At 44.7% G+C, this 22430-nt stretch overlaps 1 protein-coding gene across 1 annotated transcript in view; it reads right to left on the minus strand.

Annotated features, from left to right (window-relative positions):
• The window catches only part of LTV1 (LTV1 ribosome biogenesis factor), a 235808-nt gene that overhangs the window by 101236 nt on the left and 112142 nt on the right, over positions 1-22430 (minus strand). The window contains exons 7-8 of the mRNA XM_086927165.1: positions 9695-9822; positions 1969-2111 (exon numbers count right to left, since the gene is read on the minus strand). Coding sequence (XP_086783291.1) covers positions 1969-2111; positions 9695-9822 — 271 coding nt within the window. The remainder of the gene's footprint in view (positions 1-1968; positions 2112-9694; positions 9823-22430) is intronic.

The following is a 22430-nucleotide window of genomic DNA, read 5'->3' on the forward strand; positions in this document are numbered from 1 at the left end:
TGAACCTTATGTAAAGCGCTCTGATACCTTCGGGTCTAGCCAGCGCTATATAAAACTCTTTAAACAAATAAAGGGTGCGGGTGCATAGAAGGTGGGCAGGGTAACAGGCTGTCCCAGATGGAAGGGTGTTACCACCTTAGGCAGAAAAGATGCCCTAGTCTGGAGTACCACTTGGTCTGCAAAGATCGTCAGGCAAGGAGGCTGTGAAGAAATAGCCTGCAGTTCACTTACCCTCCTGGCAGAGGTTATTGCCACTGTCTTGATGGCTAGCAACTGCAGAGGGCAGTTATGCAGCGGCTCAAACGCTGCACACATCAGAAAAGTGAGAGCCAAATTAAGGTCCCACTGTGGCATAATAAAAGGTGAAGAAGGAAACAAGTGGGTTAACCCCTTCAAGAATCTCTGCACCTGAGAAGATTTGAAAAGTGAGGGCTGATCAGGCAGCCGAAGAAAAGAAGAAAAGGCCGAAAGATAGCCTTTCCATGTGCCCAGAGCAGAGACCTGCTGTGCCAAAGAAACTATAAACAGGACTTAAACAGAAGGACATCAGATAATGGGTCAATAGGCTGACCTGTACAATATTTACAAAATGTGTTCAATTGGCAGGCATATAACAATTTTGTGGAGGGACGCTTGGCTGCTAAGATAAACTCAGACTGCAGGAGGAAGGTAGAAAGCTGTCAACTGTCGCTGCTCAATCTCCATGTAAGGAAGTGGAGAGTGGACAGGTTTGGGTGCAGAACCCTCCCCTGCTGCTGCGGCGACAGAAGATTCTCCCGGGGGGGCAGTCTGACCGGAGGATCGACGCTCATATGTGTAGAAGCTCGGGATACCAAACCCGTGATCTGTCCAGAGCCACAAGAATTACTTGTGCCCGGTCACTCCTGATCTTCTTGAGCACTCTGGGCAGGAGGGGTATTAGCGGAAAGGCGTGTAGGAGGCCTGAGCTTTACTTGCAGCAAAAAGCGTTTCCGAGCAAAAGCTGCAATGGAAACTCCAACGTAAAACAGCTGACATTGCGCGTTCCCTTCTGAGGTGAACATATCTAACCAAGGCTCTCCCCACTCCTGAAAGAGACCTTGTGCCACCTCTTGATGGAGCTGCCATTCGTTATCTGCAAGGCACCTTTGGTTGAGTTTGTCTGCCCTGGTAATCAGAGAACCAACAAGGTTTTGAAACACCAGGAAAATGCCCTGTTTCAGCTAAGTCCAGAGATGCAGGACCTCTTGACAAAGAGTCCATGACCCCAACCTGCCCTGTTTGTTGCAGTATCACATGGCAGAGGTGTTGTCCATGAACATCAGTACGAGCCTTCCCTTTATGGACAGTAAAAAAGGCTTTCAGTGTTAGTCAATCGCCTGAAGAGCCAAGAGATTGATATGAAGCTTGAATTTCACAGGTGCTATAAGTCACCTCAGCAAAACACAGCCAGATCATGAACAAGTGTGATATAGACAAATGGTACGTGTGATATAGACAAATGGTATATAGAACGAGTTAATATACAAGGTGGTTACCTTTTCCTATAAAATGATGAAGTAGCACACAAAGTAATGATTACACATGGTAACAAATATAGTGGCCAATCAGTTTAAGTAGAAAAGATAGACATTAACACCATTGGGCTTGGATAAAACATTTTTTTTTAAACTATAAAAGTTTCTTATATGGTGGTCTCTTAACAGGTAATATTCAATTGAAATTTTGAGTTGGTAAGTAGACAAATAATTGCAGAAAGCTTTTAGGCAGGGAAAGCATAACCCAAATACAAATATGTGTTCAATGAAATCACAGGGATCACTTTAGATGTAGAATATTAGCACTGAAATATTAGAAATCAAATTCAGTTACATCTCTTCATTAATTCCTCAACAACTCAATTCTAGGGAGAAAGTCTAAACATTGGAAAAACAACAAGACAAAATATATTTGAACAACTTAAAATAACACAAAATACTTGAGACTTACTTAAAATAGATTCGCAGTCCCATTTTTCTCCAGGTTCCTTAATAACCAATGTTTCCATTTCTTCATTTTCTTCAGAAGATTCATCTTCAAGTGCAAGGGCATCAACACAGTCTCTGGGCTCTAGATCCTCAAGTTTCACACAACTTTAGGGACATAACAAGAACATGTAACTCAGATGAGTTATGTAGTGTGCTACACATTCATATTCTTAACTCTGTAACTAATCAGCAATATTCTCTCCCCTGTTGGACCAACTTTATCTTCTGTGAAAGAGCTTTAATCGAGGAGTACCTAGAGGAGCCTGGATATATAACGTAAATGAAATGTGTTTTTATAGTACTACACTCAGCCCTAAAGAAGGTTTTAAATTACTTACAATACGACATACGCAAATTGTAGCATGGTAGCATGTATTCAAAGCTAAATAACAAAAATAGGGAAATGCAAGCAAGTAAAGGTCAAACAGAATTTTCTCACGAGAACCTTTTAAACAGATATTTGTTAAGCACCTGGTAAGAATCTCAAAACTCTGGAAGGTCCATTTGAAAGTGTTCCTTCATTACATTTGGATGAGATATATTTGTAAGAGAAAACAGAGACTTCTCCAAAAACCCAAAGTCACTGGTACAATTGTCAACTTGAGACAAAAATCCCTGGAAGAACTGCATATGCCATAGCCAGTGATAAACAGTGGAAGAAAGTACAGATACACAGAAGATGAAGGGAAGTGCTGAGAAGAAAAGCACATCCCCACAATTAAATAGCTGCAATAATCTTTACTAGCTGAAGCCCACAGATCAGGCCATGTGGGAGCTCTGCATTTAAGCATTACTATAGTCTAAATACACTAAAATGAAGGCACAGATTAACATTTTAGATTACAGAGGGTGTGGAAGGATTTCACTGTATGCTGTCAGTTGGCAACAACCCAATCTGACAAATATGAGTGCATAAGATGGGTTATACTGCTACCTGTTCTGCAGCATCGGATGTAGTTACAGGTGGGATGAGGGATGCTGAGTGGTGTCTCGGCTAGCATAGTTCTGTGGAAGGATTGCCAGGGTCTTGTCTGTTGGTGCAATAGAGCACCCATCTCAAGCAAGGTAGCAAGGATCCCTTTTGCCTGTCTCTCTACTCAGTTGCTACTGTCAATGTCTAGGAGGCATGAGACTAGCAGAATCGGTGTGGGTGAAGATAGGGTTTCGATATTCTTGACTGGAGTTAGAATTTTAGAATCTCCATTTGGGTGCGTCAAGTCTGACAGTCAACTCCAGAACTGAAGCAGGATGGGTACGGTAGTTATGTTATGTTAATTGGTTTTTGTATAGCGCATAATCACCGGCAAGTCTCTTAGCACTTTAGAGAGAGTGGCCAAGAACCACTAGCGGTTACATAACAGCGCAAGGAAGATGATTTGATTATTTCAAGAGCCTCCCTAAACAGGAAAGTTTTGAGCCGTTTCCTGAAGGGGAGGAGTGCAGATTCCTTGCGGAGGTGATAGTGTACTTTGGCTTCAAAGACCATGGGCGCTTTCTAGAGTAAATAGAGGTCTGCATCCATCAGACACAAACTCCATCCTTTCACATTCTTTTTAATTCACTCTAGGCCACTTGGTGGTTGAGATGCAGATTTATAAGTTTAGCATTCACCCAGTTGCTGCATTCTCTGATCTTGCAATATCCAGCACATGCAATGTGCTAGACAGCTTTTCAATCTGCTTTGAACATTTGTCCTGGGTATCTGCCCTTGTGGGATGGGGTGTTGGGGCTATAGGAAGTCATGTGAGAGACTCTGGTGCCAGGCTCATCAGCAGTGCTTAATTTGTAAAGGAATGAGTGCCAGTCCTTAAAGCTCTTCTCAGAAGATAGCGGACAGTGCTGTTAAATGTTGGCGCATGAATGCGCAGTCTTGAATCCATCTCATGCCTCTTTTAACCACTGCCTGAAACACCCTGCCCCGATGTCAGTCTCTTGCAGGTTTCTGTGTTCCACTTCTGTGACTGTTTTACCATCTTTCTCATTTACACTGTGATTGTTTCTCTCCCTTCTTCTCGGTCAATGTTAAATTTAAAAAAAAATGACGCTCCCCAAACATGAGTGCTGGTGGGCACCACCGGAAACCACTGACTAAAATGAAACACTGGTTGTTGGGGGGGACCGAGCGTCACACCCAACATTTTATAATGGAATATGAGTGAGGAAAAGGCCATTTTTGCAGCATCAGTTCTACTTTTTGCTAGATGTAGTACTGGTTTACTGACTCAACACTGGGACACTGCCATCCAGCACACAGTGTGTGTGTGTGTTCTGACCCCTAAAAATGGGTCCATGGGTATATGTAACTTACCTGTAAGGCCCTAATATATGGTACTCGGGCCTGTAAGTTAAATGTCATTAGTGGACTTCAGCACCCATTGTGCCACCAAGCGAGAGGTAAAAAGATGACTCTAGATTTGCCATTGCAGCCTAGCTGTGCAGTTTTTAAAACACACATTTTGCAGACCCTAAGCCTTCCTTTTTAATACTGGTAAGTCACCCCTAAGGTAGGGTGAAGGGTATTTAAAAAGTTGGGAATAAATTCCTAAATTTCACGTCATTATAGTGATGAATTTGAATTTGAATTTGAATTTAAAAACATTTGTACAGCGCTCGCATACCCAGCGGTTTCATGGCGCTAGTGGTGATCAGTGGATGGCAGCAGCAGAGAGATTAAGGGTAGGCTTGTGTAAACAGGAAAGTTTTGAGATTTTTCCGGAACAAAAGGTAGGAAGGTGAGGTGCGTAGAGTAACCGGGAGGGAATTCCAAAAAGTTGGAGCCAGGACAGCGAATCTCGCTCCGCCCGCCCTCTGCTTTTTAAAGCGGGGGATGGTAAGGAGGGCCAGATGGGCTGAGCGAAGTTCTCTGCCTGGACAGTATGGCTTAATGAGAGAGCAGATGAACTCGGGAGCAGTGCCCGATCTGGCCTGATACGTGAGGCAGCCGAGTTTAAACAGGGCACGCTCTCTCACAGGGAGCCAGTGCAGTGATTTGAGTAATGGAGTGACCCGATGATATCTGGGTAGGCCATGGATCAGGCCTGGTTCTGCACCAGTTGTAGTCGATGGATCATGTATGCAGGGGCTCCATTATAGACTATGTTTCCATAGTCTATAAGGGACAGTACCATGGCCAACATGATGATTTTTAAAGCTGAGGGGGAAAAGAAACGAGAAACTTCCCTAATTACTCTGAGGGAAAAGAAACATGAAGAAACTACAGAACTGACTTGCGGGTGGACAGTGAGCTGGGGATTAAGAAAGATTCCCAAAGTTTTCACTTTGGACACCGGAAGTGGAGGGGCACCAAGGGAGGGGGGCCAGAAGGAAGGGGACCAAGGGCTGCAGCCACCTCCGGTCAGGACCAGCTCGGTCTTGTCCGGATTAAGTTTGAGGTGGCTGCAGTTCATCCAATCTTGAATGAGAGTCATGGTTGTTTGGACGTTCAGGGCGGATGAAGGTGAATGGGACAGATTGAAGATTAACTGGAGGTCATCCGCGTAATTGAACACGGTGAAATCTTTTTTCTTTTTTCACTGTGGCAAGGTTGGCTCTCTCAAAGAAAAGTAACAACATAAAACTTTCTGTATAACCAGTTTGGAAAAAGCTAAAACCATTGCCCAACCACTCAAGTTAATAGTAATTTAAAATCACAACTGATGGTAAAGTTGGATTTAAAATGAATGTTTTGAAAATGCACCTTTTATAAAGTTGGCCTTTTCCTGTCTAAAGCACCTAGTATTCCTTTCTGAAATAATCCCAAACTGTCACCCTGCAGTCTGCTAAGAGGTGTGAATTGTTCTCAGGATGGGGAACCACACAGCTGAACCACGGGACTGGAACTCAAAAGGAGGACTGTGCCTGCTGTTTTACCTGCAGAGAGAGACCCCAAAGGCTGGACCTGCTTCCTCTTGAACCAAGGACAGAACCGTGAGTTCCAAAGGCAAATTGGATAGCCTTCTGTTAAGTTACAGGACCGGGCCACAGGAATTAGGAGATTCTGCTGCTGCGGCAATTTTCACGTGATTATGCATTTGTCGCAATTGCCACATAATCAGCAGATTTTAACAAGAAAGCTCAAACAGATCAAACGTTACAACAAACATGGCAATTTGGGTTCCTGCGCACTGGAAGGCTTTCCGCAAAGGTTGACTGGTCATCTTTAGTTGGTTATTGCTGTATTTGGATGCAAAATGTGTCCTACTTAAGGTAAACTCTTTTCTTTGACACTGTACCCAAGTGTAAAATGACAAAATAGTAAAGTAATACTTTCACAAAATGTGCTGCATTATGCCGCATAATTTGCCTTTTCTTTCCACATAAATTAGGCAACCCTGCTGCATAATTTGGTACTCTTTTGCTGCATAATTCAAGTGACCCTGGATATAGGCTAACAAAAAGCTTCAGGAAGCTCACCTTCCTGAAGGGCCAGGCTCCAACTGGACTTGCCCTGGACTAGTTTGTGGCTTCCGCTGGAGTGAGGCCTGACTCCCAAATGGTGTCCCTATGTTCCTGGGGCCCTTGGAGAAGTGTCAGAGTTTACTTCTCTTGCGTAACCCTAAAATCTGCAAGGGCAATCGGATGATGGTGTGTTGCTGCTGGGCCAATTCAGGTTGCTCCCTATCAGAACATTTCCATAGTAGCAAAACCGACTCAGTGGGACGTCGTGGAGAAGCTATCAAGCTTTGTGGAGCTGTTCAGCTACAGCGTACAGCCGTACCCCGCTGGAGGAATCAGAGCTCCAAAAAAGTGACTAAATCCGAAGGTAGAAATCTTTATAGTGAGAAGGCACCAAATGTATCCAATAGACGAGAGACCTACCTTAGGCGTGAATTTTTAATTTCGTCCACTCTGAGTTTTCAGCGGAAAGTCAACAGATTCACTAGGACTTGGTCCGGTGGCTATCCAGCCTTGGGAACCCATTTCTACCACTGTCTGCTGCCTTGCCCCGCTGAGTACCTTCAACTTCCACTTCAGAGACTACGTTATAAGGTAAAACTAAATGGGACGAAATAGGTTACTGTATCCAACCTGTGCTCCATCTCAGTAGGCCGCAACTATTGAATTTGGCTCAGTCCAGTGTGAATAGATACCGCAGTTGGCAGCTTATAGTGCTAGGAAATTCTCCTTTCGTCCAAAGTTTGTTGTTTTGGTGTCTATTTAAAGATAAAACGATATATCATTTTTATAAATTGAAGCATAATGTTTACTGTACTGTGTTTCTGATTTATTAACTGTTGTGTTACAGATAACTGCTTTATACTGGTTTACCTTTTAGTTAAGTCGGATTGCTCTGTGCAACAGCTACCCATGACTGAGGTAATGTTTAAATTAAAGTAACCTAACTGAACCTAATACAGAATAGTAACATTATTACTTGGTGAGGGAGTCTCAACCACTTCAACTAATAATCCACTTTTCGAACAGTATGGTTTTACTTTGTGTTCATTTTGTGGTTATGTCTGCAGGATGGCCTCATGTCAATTTGGATGTCATGAGGGAGCAGACTGGCACATTTCCGGGGCTTCCGCTGTAGGTCCCTGGTGTTCACTACATTTCATTCTACTGTTTTTTCAGATAAGGCACCGGGCTCCATGTTTCTCTATCGTCAGGAGGGTGAGGGCTCCTGTTGCACACAGCAGAAGAAATATCACTTCCGTGTGGATGGCACATCAGACTGGCAAGAATCTTGAAGCAGTTGTAGAAACATGAGCCGGCGAGTAAATACTATTGTCAAAACAAACAGCATGAGAAACTGAGATGCTAGGGTCTGTGTAGTGAGCAACTTGTTGCCCAGTAGAGTATGAAGATTGGTGGCTGACCCAGAGAAGATGGGGGGAGCAAAGGGCTGAGTGCTAAGCTGCTACTTACTATCCTATGTATCTGTAGCCTAATTTTGGGGTGGTGGGTATGTTGGTGCATTCCTGCTAGAGGTGACTGGGGCAATGGAGGGTAGTAGAATAGCTGCAGGTCCTAGGTAGTCATTTACCATAATCAAGAGGTCTAGAACCTACTGTGTGTGACTGATGTTCTAGTGTACACAAGAGACTAACATCCCAACAACTCCCTTTCTTTAAGGCACACTCCTGTTCACCATGTTCTCTATAGCTCCCCCCTGTGGTGGTATTTTTACTGCAATATCCCCTTAAGGAAATGTTTCTTTCTTTGTAACATCATCTTTTGTATATGTTAATTCTGTTCAATAACAGCCTCCAATACTCCCCACCCCAACATTGCAATTGAACCAGTTTTCATTCCAGCTCTTTTCTTATTGTTTCAGACATTCAATCTCATCCCTTTAAGCCCTGGTAGCTATTGATTATACCATTCTACTTTTGCACATTGGGTCTCACTTTTTACACAGACTATTTCCTGCCTCTATCCCTACACCCTCTATCATTTTCAAGGGACACTGACCCTAGTGACTCTCTTAGTAACAGTTACAACAGACTGTCACACATAGGCATCTGGTCTCCTCTTTGACAGTTCCTCTTGCCTCGGCTTCCCTGCACTTTTCTGTTGTAGTAAAAAAAGAGGGAAACAGGTTGTAGGGGGAATCACAAGACTATTTGAATTGGAATACCATATGGGGGAGATGGAAAACGGATTTTAGCTTGGGACAAAAAAGGAGAACGACTCCAACAAGGACCACAAAAGTTAACTGAACTGATGCAAAAGCTGCAAGTTGGGAGAGTGGCAGGCTGAGCGCAACTCCTGCCCAGATACATTTGTAAATAGAGATGTTCTCAAAGTAGCAAGAACACATGCTTATTAGGAGTAACATGTTGTGCCTTTCTAAACATAATACAATCAGCCAGTAGAACATGTAATAGCATATTTGACGGAAAACCTTATATCAAAGTCTGTTTTTAAGGAAAGGGGAAGCATAATATTGTACTTGTATAATTAAATTGTATTTCAGTAGAAAATAGATCCTGCTTCTTAAAGGCCTACAGTACGCTGTCCTATTCCATCACGCTCAGCAAGAAGTTGGACATTATTATTTTTTTTAGCTCACTAAGCAAGGATTGTGAAAACTGGAACTTTTCAAGAAGGTAGTTTGATTAAAAAAAATGTTTTCCTTTTTTGCATTTGGTCAACTAGTTAAGGAGGTGCTCTGAAACCCTGAATAAAAGGGCCAAATGGATTCCTAGATATGTTTTCGTGGATGCCATCCAACATCGCAGAGTAGGGTCCAGACTTGAATGGTCATAGTAAAGAAAGGAACTTAAGTAGGTACTTGGGAGGGGGATTAGGAGGAGGACTCAAACAAAATGCTGACTTGTTTGTTCAGCACCATCTTTGAAACTTTTTTATTTTAGAGCATTTAATGAGGCACTTTCAGGCCCTACTACTCAAAAGCTGCCGTCTTCACTAACTAGAAAAAACGAGCATGATGTGGAAAAATTCTATATTTTTATGTAAACTATAACCTTATATATTTTAGTCAAACATGTTTGGGCGCAATTCGCGCTATTCCTTGGGAAAAGCAGAGCGGAAATCAAAGGAAAAAATAGACTTTCATGATGTCTAATCAATAGCCTTAACTGACATTTAAGTCTGTGATTCAACCACATTTGGTGCTGCTCTGTAACAACAAAATCCAAACAACTGAATTCCATTTTCAGTTTTCCATACTGGTATCTCGTCCCTACACGAGAAAAAAAAGAAAAGAAAAATAGTCTACATACTCTTTTGCCTTTTGTTTGTAGAAATCATTTATGACCTCTTGTAATCGTGAACTCTCAGACTGAATAAATCCTTCTAATTCAACGTTATCCAGAGCTCCAATCTCATCTTCATCAAATTGTTCGTAGAACTGAAAAAAAGTGCATAACCTCATATTAGAAATGCAATCTGCTAGACTTTGAAACATACAAATAAACTAAATTACAGCATTTATTGTTACCAAAACCACTCCATAAATGTTCAGATACCAGGGTTAATCAATTCCAGTCATTACAAGAGTAACGGTATGAGACGCACAGTTAAAGCATCCACAACCTGGACGAGAACAAGCATTTACAATGCAACGGTATCGCCTTTACAAAGTTAGAGCTATTGGCATTGTAAATGACAAAATTGTTATTTATGTGTTGGTTTTGAAAACAGATAAATAAATGGCATTGTCATTTACAATGCCAATAGCTTAATCTCTCACAAATGCGAGACCTAGTAGTAGAGTGAGTAATAGTGAGTAGTAGAGAGTGCGTAGTAGAGTAGTAGACTGAGTACTAGAGAGTGATTGAGTAGTAGAGAGATCGAGGGAGAGGAGAGGGGAAGAGAGAAAGGATTGGACAGGAGAATGGTGGGTGAGTGGGGAGGCCATTGTCCAAAGTGTATGAATGAAGCATGGTGTGCGAAAGAATTGCCTTTTACACAGAGCACAATTGGGCATTACATTTGTATCAATTATGCAGCTTTACTGATAACCCTGCGTGATACATAAATGATAAGACGTGGAAATCGTTTTTCTGTGCATATCTCTTTTTTTCCCTCACACATGTAAAGTGTCTTTTTGTTTTGAGCCTATTAAAATCTTTGCAACAATCACACTTCAGAATCACAAAAAAACTACGAGCTTCATTTGAACTTTTCTTACTGCTGAAATATTGCGAAATATTTTTCAAATTTATTTTGCAAGCATTTTCAGTTTTACCTACCCCTTTTACGCACCTTGACGGCTTGCTCTATTGTAACTGTCATTTCATTTATATAGCGCGTATTACTTGTGACGTCGAAGTGCTTTCAATAATGGTTTGATTTCTGTGGACAATAAATTACATCTGCTCAGCACTGTAGTTTACTCTATAGATGGCACGCAGCTTGTTTTAGGGTGCAAGTATGCTGCATTTAGTACCACACTGTGAGGGCTTCTAATGAGCCAAATTTACCTTTAAAATAGGACGTTTACAGTTCACAGGCAGGTAAAGGTCAATAGACACCAGGATGCACCAATGTGGTATCATATGCTGGTGGGCCGCTTTAATACCCCAGAGTCAAAACAGCCATGGGGTTTTAAGGCACTTTAAATATGTGAAGAATTCTGAAATTGTCTACTTATGTTTTCAATAAATGTCGGAGCCGAACTTGTATGTTTAATATTAGACATACCTGAACGTATTTGCTCAGTAGATGGCTAAACGCGGGCCCTTACCGGAAGTTTAAACAGGATTTCATTTGTAAAATATCCTGCAATTGCCAAGCATGCGCAAACACTTATCAAACTACCTTGGGCCTATTTCCACTCGGAGGAGGATGGGGTGTGCAATTGTTTTAATTGCAGAAATTACATTCTGGCACCACAAATTATACACCTAAGCCCCTTGCCGGGTTGCGATTTGTATTTGAACAAAGAACACAAGCTAGTGATTTAGTTCGTTAATAAACACCCGTTTATTTTTGGGGAGCCCCTGAATATTGGTTGATGGGTGGCGTTCACTTGTCGAAACATATCTCAGAGCCGCCCTGGGATTACTGGCCCGTTCCCGTAAATCTGCCAGACAGCTTGCGCTACACCACAGCACCTGGGGGCTGCTAGTGTGCACAAACGCCACAACTGAGTGAGCAAGTGTGATTCAATGTGTTAAATTACCCGAGTGAGCAACTCAGTGGCTACTGAGTGAGTGGCTGAGTGTATGAGAGGGTGAATGGTTGAGAGTGAGTGCATGAGACAATGAGTGCATAGTAGAATAAGTATATGAGCGAGTGATTAAGTGACCCTGAAACGCAAGGCTATTGCCAGACAGCGCAACCGCTCCAATAGTGCCCACAATTACGCTAATAGCCTCGTGGCGCTTTCAGTCGCAATAAAACTTTCCCACAGGCGCGTCACAATCCCAATGTGCACCGCAAGTAAATGCATAAGGTGAGAGGGGAATGCAGCAGAGAAATCAAGTTTCACTCCCCTTACCCCTCCATCCCACCCGGTCAGGGATGTATGACGTTACAACGCATGCTTTTATCACGCATGCCTTTACAACGCGGTTTTTACAACGCATGCCTTTACAACGCATAGTGCTTTGGGGTGCTGAATAGTGAATAGTTTAATTTACTATTCCAACTCCAGTCCCCGTGGATACTAGGGAAGGTGTTGGATAGTACATTAAACCTATTCCCTCTCCTAGAGCGCCCCCCAGCGCAATGCGTTGTAATGGTTTGCGTTGTAAAAGTTGCGTCGTAATGGTAGTGCATTGTAAAAGTTTTGTAAAGGTTGTTTACCCCCGGTCAGATCATAAACTGCGTGCATCAGGGCAGAGTGGAGGCAGCTGTTTCACCCGGCAGAGGGGGCGGTAGAGGCCTCATTCGGTAAAATGGAGCAGGAAGCTCCCTCCTGTCACACGCAACGTCCCCAACAAATGTCCAAGTGAAAGAGATTGGGTTACGGGTAGTAAGGGCGGGGAAGGGTTCACTGAGGGCTGTATTGAATCACGTCTGAGAGAGGGGGGTGCATAGTTATTTCAATTGCAGAGTTTAAAAGTTTTAATGCGGATGAAAGCGTGTAGTGCGCTGGAGTGTGAGAAGCAGGCAGCGTCTCGGAGGGTGCCGTGAGGGTGGGGGAGGGACAGTGAAGGCTGACGCGAGTGCACCAGTGCGGAGGGGAGTGCTGGAGGGCGAGTGTGTTCCAGTGAGGGCAGTAGTGTGTTCTGGAGTGGGAGTGTGTTCCAGTGAGGGGTTTAATGAGTGCTGGAGGGTGTGTTCCAGTGAGGGTCGTAGTGAGTTCTGGAGTAGGTAAATGAGTTCTAGAGTGAGAGGGCGATGCAGTGAGATGGTAGTGAGTACTGGTGGGTAAGTGAGTCGCGGTAAGAGTGTGACTGCGGCCTCACTTGACCACGATCGCGTTCACTGGCGCTGTGTTACACTGAGCAAAGTGCAGCAGAGCACAAGTGAATGCGGCTGATTTTGGGATTCCGGTCTGGCGCGCACAGCTGGCGCAGGCCCGGTAAAGACGCCTGTAACGCACAGAACATGTGTGTATAGTGCAGGTTCTGCATTCCGCACACACGTGGCGTTGTTTGCTATACGTACATTCTAGCGTGCAGAATATTGGGTACACGAGGGGTAGTCACTGCTATAGAGCAACGAAGCTGCGCAGGCGTGGAGGACACGTGGATTACATGCCATGTATACACTGCCACGACTGTATACAAGTAACAGAAAATGTACTGCTGTGTTCTACTATGGGCGACGGCGTCAGAACATGTTAGTGCACACAGTACTCAGCGCCAGAGGCTCGCTGGGCCGCGCCTTGTGCACAAGCCATGCAGAGTGAGCTAGAATAGCTCAGGATGACAACAGTATCCCTCGGGTACCGCATACTTTGTGGCACAGTACTGGGCGCTGCACGCCGTATGTACTCACCACCACAGTTTACTATAGGCTTGCTAGCCAGGACATTGTGCACACGCGATGCAAGGTGAGCTAAAATGCACATATGATGTATGCTGTATTTCTCGTGGTCCACTATAGACAGAACCAGTGCTCAGTTTGTAAAAAGAATATGTGCCAGGGCTCTCTGTTCTGCCAATGATAGTAACAACATAACTACTAACCATCACACAAGTCAGACTCTTTCAGGCCCCCAAAGCTATAAGAATGGCTTGGGCAGCAGGTAATAGTCATGTCTAATGTATATTGAATTAATAATTAACTAAATTAGACTGACTGTGGCCACAAGCGCCGGTGTTGACAATCAAGTGCCGGTGCCGAGCACCGGAAACCACCGGCTCAAATTAAGCACCGGACGGGACCCAGCAGTTAATGTTAATGTTAAACATCATTTATTGAGCGCTCGTACGCCCGGAGGCTTCATGGCGCTGTAGGAAGGAACAGGGCGCGTCAGTCAAATAGTAGAGAGAAACAGCTCAATGATGTGCCTGAGAAAAGAGCCAGGTCTTCAGAAGATGTCTGAAACTGAGGAGATTATCACTCTGTTTTAGGTGAGGGGGAGAGAGTTCCAGAAGGCAGCTGCAAGGTGGTCGAAGCAGCTGCCTCCGAGGCGCTTCCTCTTGTATGGAGGAACAATCAGGAGGGATTTATGAATGGACGGGAGGTTGCGGGAAGGGCTGTATCTTTTGAATAGGTCCCTAATGAATTGGGGGCCAATATCATGTAGAGACTTGAATAAAATGCAGCCCGCTTTGAAGGCCACGCGTTGCTCAACCGGCAACCAATGTAGCTGTTTCAGGCCAAGTCTGACTGATTGCCTCCTAGGGATGTTCAAAAGAAGTCTGGCTGCTTGGTTCTGAACCAGCTGGAGGCGTCTAAGCTCTCCCTTCTGGAGCCCAAGGTAGAAACTGTTGGAGAAGTCCAGTCTGGACAGGACCAGGGAAATGACGATCTGAGTGAGGGCGGCATAAGAGAAGAAACAGGCAATTTTTTAAATTTTCTCCAGCTGGAAAAAACTGGAGGACACGACAGCTCCCACCTGTTTTTTTAAGGAGAGATCCTCACTGATGAAAATACCCAGGCTCTTGACCGAGGATGACTTAGATGGAGGGGCACCCATGCAGCAGGGCCAGAAGCTGGGATTCCAACTATGTATACTCTGTCCAGGCAAGACCAGTTCTGTCTTGCCTGGGTTAAGTTTCAAATGATTGCAGCTCATCCAACTCAGAATGTGGGACATGGTGTTCTAAAATTCTACCACTGAGTCCTTGGTGTTAAGAGGAAAGATGAGCTGCAAATCATCTGCATAGTTGAAGATGGTTACCTTTGCGTTTCTGAGGGAGAACAAAAGGGGGCGCAGGTACAAATTAAAAAGCAGGGGAGATAACGAAGAACCTTGAGGTACTCCGCAAAAGGTGGATATGGTAGGAGCCGTAAAAGAGCCCAGTCTAACCGATTGAGTTCGGCCAGTGATGAATGGGCGGATCCAGCTCAGCGCAGGACCCCTGAGGCCTGCCTGCTCGACACGGTCGACCAAGATGGTATAGTCGACCGTGTCGAACGCGGCAGAGAGGTCCAGCAGCACCAGAGCCTGGTGGATCCCTTCGTCCACATTCCGCCTCAAGGTATTCTGCACTGAAAGAATGACTGCTTCAGTCGAATGGCAAGGGCGGAAGTCAGCCTGGTTAGGTGCAAGGTACTCTGATTTTTCCAGAAAAGTGGAAATACTATCGCAGACATGAGACTCCAGAAGTTTGGCACAGTATGGCAACAAAGATATAGGTCTGTAGTTGAGAGGATCTAGTGGGTTGGCTCCTGTCTTCTTTATAAGGGGGATAAGGAGGGCTTTTTTTTAAATTGTTTGGGACTTTCCCTTGTGTAAGTGATCCATTTAACAAGGGAAGTAAGCCCTCAGGGATGTGGGTACCCACTTCTTTCAGAATGTGAGGGGGGCAGATGTCATCGGGGGAGCCGGATTTAACCTTGGTAAGGAGTTTGGATAAATTGACACTGTCAATAGGGGGATATGAGTCCAAGGTAGCAGGATTATGAAAGATGTACACGTACTATGAAAGATGCACACGTACTCCACTCAAGAGACTTGCAACGCTGCGTTGTGCACACGCAATGCCAGGTGAGCTACAATGCGCACAAGATGTTGATGGCACTCAGCTGTGCACAGGGTACTCAGTGCCAGAGTTTGTGCCTACGCGCGTAAGGGTTTGGGTCGAGAAATGGTCACGCGGGTCCTTAAGGGAGGTAGGCACACTGGATGTATCTGTGTACACCGTGCACTGCACAATTCTGTGCACACCGATGCCAAGTGCCAGACACTTAAAGGACGTGCTGACCGGTTTCACAAACGTGTGGTCTTCGGTGCTGAATGAGGCAAACAGTGTTCTTCCAAGAGCAGGGTATATGTTGTTGCACAGGGCAACTTGGTACCCACCAGCGCAGCAGGAGTGCAGGTTACATATGTGCAGGCCAGGAATATCGACCTGCACTGGGTGGCACATTGAAGGTACACACACTAAGTACGCAGGAAGCCTCCAGGGAAAGCCCATGCGAGCGTGTGGCTTGCGCCTACCCCCCGCCCCTCGCAGTTGATTGGGGGGCAGGCGAGAAGACGGGAGGGGGAGAGGAAGAGGACGGACGGCGGAGAGAGGGAGAGGAGAAGGAAAGAGAGAGAGAGGAGACTGGAGCGGGGAAAGGAAGGGGGGAGATGAGAGAAGGAACCGAGGGAATGAGGGGAAATGCAAACAAGAGATGACTTTTGTCTTTTAGCCCGTCCCTTTCAGACTGGGTGCCCCGACTTCCTGCTGTGGTAAAAGGTTCCTTATCTTCTTTATGGGGCCATCTGGACCCATAAAGAAAATAAGAAACCTTTTACGCCAGCAGGAAGTCAAGGAACCAAATCTGAAAAGGACGTGGCTAAAAGAGAAAGAAGAACGTCACTAGGACCTCTTTTCCAATGGCTGGCCACCGCTTTGCATGAACGGTGACGCCAGCCAATGGAGAAGAGGGGCGGGCCTTAACCTTGCTAGTAGAAAATACCCTATATCATTAAATCTCGCCAGCTCTACTGCACATGTCTGCGCAGTCTTTCGCAGGCCGAGACCTAAAAAGGGGCTCATCTGCTAACCATACTTCAACACACTTAATTTTCATGTATCTACATTTACAGCATTCAGGAATACACACTTGTCAAGTGTAAGAAAACATAGTCCCTCGTTTGACATACCTTCATTTATTAAAGAAAATCTAACCAGTGGAAGAGACTCAATTAAGATGGAGCTGTGGTAATAATGGAAGACGGTCAGTTTGAACAGGAAAACTTTGTATTGAAGAGTGCATAAATGATTACTCTAAATTCCGCCAACACATATAAAGTTGACACTGGACAATAGTAGCAGTAGCGGTTATGGGTAATGACTTCACAAGTTAAGCATTGCCCTGATACTCCTGGCCAGGGACTGGTGTTGGCTGAATAGCTTTGTACGTAGACCAAGTGGATGCCTTGCACATTATATCTATGAGTACATGTCATTGGTGATGCAGCAGAATCTGCCTTACAACCCCCCCAACCCCCAAAAGAGGACAAAGAATAATGAATCCTTTGCATGTTGGGAGAAAAAGGAGCATATCTGGCTTGAATAACTTGTGTGAAATGTAATACATAAGCACAAAGTGACCCAATTATAAAACAAGCATTTACAATGCAACGGTCTCGCCTTTGCAAAAGTTAGAGCTATTGGCATTGTAAATGACAACATTTTTATTTATGTGTTGGTTTTGAAAACAGATACATAAATGGCAATCATTTACAATATATATCACAAAAAGTAGGGAAGGGTCCAAGGGGAAAGTTATATTTCAAGACCACTAAAACCAGCCGGACCCCCAGTACAACATATAGCAAAAACAGAGACTAGTAGTGGACTATAATCAATAAAGACTGAGTAAGTAGACAGAAGCAAGCACATAAGTGTTAGACAACTGATGTGTGCACATGAAAGGAAATGAATCCCATCAGCCCACCCATATGGCGGAGCCTGCAAGCACAGAAGTGTTAGACAACTGATGTGTGCACATGAAAGGAAATGAATCCCATCAGCCCACCCATATGGCGGAGCAACAGTCTCGCCTTTGCAAAAGTTAGAGCTATTGGCATTGTAAATGACAACATTTTTATTTATGTGTTGGTTTTGAAAACAGATAAATAAATGGTAGTCATTTACAATGCCAATAGCTTAATCTCTTGCAAAGGTGAGACCTATTGCATTTGCACCCACACACACACAGCTGTGCACACACACAGAGCCCCGCACACACACGGAGCCCCACACACACGGAGCCCCACACACACACAGAGCCCCACACACACGGAGCCCCACACACACACAGAGCCCCACACACACACACAGAGCCCCACACACACACAGAGCCCCACACACACACTGAGCCACACACACACACAGAGCCACACACACACACTGAGCCACACACACACACACACACACACACTGAGCCACACACACACACACACACTGAGCCACACACACACACACACACTGAGCCACACACACACACACACTGAGCCACACACACACACACACTGAGCCACACACACACACACACTGAGACACACACACAAAGAGCCACACACACACACAGCCACACACAGAGCCACACACACACACACACACACACACACACACACACACACACACACACACACACACACAGTACAACATGGCTAAAACAATCACATTGACAAAGCCAATAGTTCTTATGTCGGTGAGGCCTACTGGCTTTGCCAATGTTTTTTTTCTGCTGGGACAAGAGATTGCGCCCGCACAGCCAGAGCCAGTCGACCCCCATCAGCGTGCCGGCTCCCCGGCGACACACCCACAGCCACCCTCTGCCCAGCCAGATGGGTCTGCCGGCCCGCCGAACACTCACCGACTCTTCTTCCTCTGCAACGCCACCCGCCAGTGCTTCCTGCGCACGGGTTTGCACAGGTTTACTAACTGAAGAGGAAGACGCGAAAACATGTTTCTAACACAGCCTGCAGCTATCAATATAGTTCTCCGTCCTTGCCACTTTTCCAGGGTAGCCGTTGGGTGACGCTCAAATGAGGAAGGAGCCGGGGGTCCCTAGAAGCCGCAGATGGAACGTGCATTCACAGCAAGTCCTCGTCGTCAGTTGTTTGCTGCTCTGGGGTACCCTGGGCACAACAGCGTGCCCTCTACCCAGGTGGTTCCTATAATGTGAGTCTTCAGAAAACAGGGAAGCTCGTCAGTTAGTCGCATGTGCTGTGCACAACAAAAGAGCTCGAGCCTGGGGTGCCCTACAACGGCCACGACCCAGACCTGCCTGGCTGAGTGCACTTATGTCCTGTGCTGCCATGGCACTCCCGGCCCCTGGGCCCCTATCCCACTCGCTGTCTCACAGCCCATCTCTGGTGCTGTCTGCGCCCACTGGGTAAATCCGGCCTCCACCCACGCCCACCTCTGAAAGGCTTTCCTGTCCTCCCCTACCTCCTTCTGCTCTGCCCTACCCCTAACTCTCCTCGCGTGGACATTATAGTATTGCAATGGCATTTATCTAGCGCTTACTACCGCTGAGGAGGCGGGACGTTGACGCGCTTAGATATTAGAAGTTTCACTGAATGTGAGCGAGTGTACAGAGTTAACAGGATATTTTTCACATTCATATTTTGATGCGGGGTACCTCTCCCGTCCCCCAGAATGGTTAAAATGACGGCAAAATCCGTCTGAAAGTGAGATAGTTGGAAACCGCCCCCTGAACCCGGCTCATCAAAGTCAGCGGCCTGCAAGAGTGAGTTGCTATTCGCTGATGATGCATTGTGTGTTCTGTGAGATATCTTATCTTATTGCTGGCCCCACCGCAGCGCTCAAGTCTATATGCAGGCACAGGTTCCCACTGCCAGGCGACGGGCCGACGGTGCCGCCCGCCGCCTCTGTTTGTTCTTTTCTCGGCCTCAGTTTGGGACAAGTACCGCAGTCGCCATGATGTACACTTTTCTCTCTTGACTTCCTGCTGGCGTAAAAGTTTTCTTATCTTCTTTAAGGGGCCATCTGTTGGCCCCATAAAGAAGATAAGAAAGCTTTTACGCCAGCAGGAAGTCAAGTCAGCCAGTCTGAAAAGGACGGGGCTTAAAGAGAAAGTAATATGTCATGGGGACCTCTTCTCCAATGGCTGGCCACCGTTTAGGAGGCCAGCCAATGGAGAAGAGGGGCGGGGCTTAACCCTCACTAGTGAAACTCACTCTAAAACATAAAATCTCGCGAGCTCGACTGCGCATGTGCGCAGTACGCTACGCAAGGCCTAAAAGGACACAGCAAAGGGCCGGGGAGGGGCAAGCCTCAGTAGCTAAGAGGTTATGGAAAGTTGAACTAATGCCTTCACTTGCTCCGAATATTTCAAACAAAACTCACCTCTAATTAGAACTTAGTGATATGAAGTTTGCATTTCATGATAAAATTGAGATCACTTCTTGCACTAGATGATGGGACGTGTAGATGAATGTGCGTATGAAGGTTTTCATATGGATTTTTCCAATAACTTTTTTACAAAGGTTTAGAGAATCCATAGTTTGAGTACAACACATGTTTTATGCAAGCAATTAATTTATTTTTATTAGCGATGTATCAAAAACGATTATTAAGTGACCCAGGAGGGGTTGCCTTTTGACGAAGTACCATTTGAGAGTGCACAGGACTGACAAGTGTAATGTTCATTGCTATCATATCGGACAAATATTCTGAATGAATTTGTGTAATTATATATGCATTTTATTAAAAATCAATTTTCACAAGAAGAGCGGGGTTACACAAAATTAGGTTCAGAGAATAATAATCTTGTTCGTGGGGAAGACAAAATGCACATTCAAAATAAAGTAAAGAAAACAATTACAGCATGGTTTCTTACCAAACTAAAATGATAACAATTAAAACGACTGTTTGAAAGAAGACCAACCAACAAAATTGAGAAAACGTTCAAATCTCAGATAACAGGTGCTGCACACTATCATACAGATGCTGTGGCAAAGACATGGTTGGGTATATAAACTGATGATCCGATCTGAACAAAGAACACAATTCAATCTCCCTGAAAGGGCGTGGGTGAAGGAAAACAATGTTTCCCCGGCAAAACAGCCTAACAGAAGTCCCAAAGATACTTGCTTTCATAAAGCAATCTGCTTGTGGTTCATGAGGCCACCAGCATGATTCAAATGGAATGCACCCAAGTATACATACCTAAAAGCTCTAGGGATCAACAGATTACCCTCAGCGATGCAGAAGAAGGGTGTACAACTAATCCTTAAATTTGGTGCAGGATGCTTGTAGGCTATGCCTTGGGCCAATAAAAAACTTGAAATTAAAGTCTATGCTTTAACCATATGGTACTAATCCGGATTGTGGTGCAAGGTCTCCTCTGTCTGAGCTTGTCCAAAATTGGCCTAGAAATAAGTAATCGCTATGATAATTGTAGCACAGTTTAAAACGCAAAAAGAGAGTAGGTAAAATTCACATTGTTTTAAGAAGTCAGCTTTCTGGAAAGTCACAATTTGTGGAGAGTGACTGTGAGTGGAAGAACGTTAACAGAGAAATGAGTCCTTCCGGTCGGCACTGACAAGGTTCTTTCAAAGACCCTTCTGCATCTTCACATTTTTCCTTTAGGTGACCGTGGTCAAAGGAAATTTTACATCAAGAATCCCAGGTCAGGGATAGATTATGCGGTGGCTGAGTTGACAAGATCGCTTAATCAGCTAATGATCTTCGAAGAGATCCGCATGCCCATCTTGACAACACAGGAAGGAGCCACGGATTGCAACATTGGAAACCGTTTGTGGTTCATCTACTATGATCAATGGCAGCACTTTACATTGTTGACCCACACTGGAAAACTAACATTATCAATAACAATCCCACACTGTAATGTACACATAGGCATCCAGAACAGTTTACTAGTTAAAGCCACTGAGGAAATACGACACTGCCGTTTCTAAGTTGCGCTCATTAAGATTTGTATATATTTCATGAAGAAAAACAAATAAAGTAAGCAGATAGGTAGTACACCTCAAAATGGAAAAATCCAACTGTTGCTTCGGGACAGACATGGTAACCTTTGCCCAAAGATGCTACGCGTTGTGGCGAAGCCAGGGTACCAAAGGCCTTAATGCAAGCAAGGAAAATGGACCCCTTACCCTTGATAGGTAGCAAATGACAGCAGTACTTAGGGTGCATTTGTTCTCTTACACCCCTGGCTCTTGCATCATTAATAGCTACACCTCACGCTATGTAGCCGTAGCTGAAAGGCATTTGATATTTAAGCTTCAATATGCAGAAGAATTTCATAAAGTAGAATACCGGTATCACTCGTATGGATTCCAGGGAAAACTGGCCAGTTTACAAATTCAGTTAGATGATTTGATAGAGATCCAGGATCACAGATAACATACTTTTGTTCTCCTTCCTCAGATCTGCATTAATATTTATAAGCTTTGAAAAGAATCACAAACTTACTATGGTGGAGATAAGCGCAAGAGTGGAAAGGAGTAGGATCAGTATCAAAATAACCATCATAATGTAATTGTCTTTCCATGGATGCGTAGCCTACCTGTGGATTGGTTCATCAGCCAGAAACATCAGCTGATTTCCAGGCAACTGCTCCTCACGTCATTAACATTGGGCAGTGCTGTGCTTGTCTGGTGTAATTTGAATTTCCATTGAAGAATATACCCTAGAAAGATATAACTATATTACCCAGCGGCAGTCACCACTGGAAAGCTATAGTTTGGATTATGTTTCCAAAGGATATATATATTTTTTGGTATGCTAATGACGTTCGTGCACTTTGGCAAACCTTCAATAATCTTTCCAAAAAAGAAAACTGTCTCATCCACCTCAGGCCCTTCCTGAAATGTTTCAGGGCGATTCGTCAAACGGGGGCAGAGCAAAAAGAGGGTGTCAATTTTCAAAAGAAAATTAGACACTGCTACAGCCAAACGGC

The sequence above is a fragment of the Lissotriton vulgaris genome, chromosome 6 (genome assembly GCF_964263255.1).
Source record: "Lissotriton vulgaris chromosome 6, aLisVul1.2, whole genome shotgun sequence".
NCBI lineage: Eukaryota > Metazoa > Chordata > Amphibia > Caudata > Salamandridae > Lissotriton > Lissotriton vulgaris.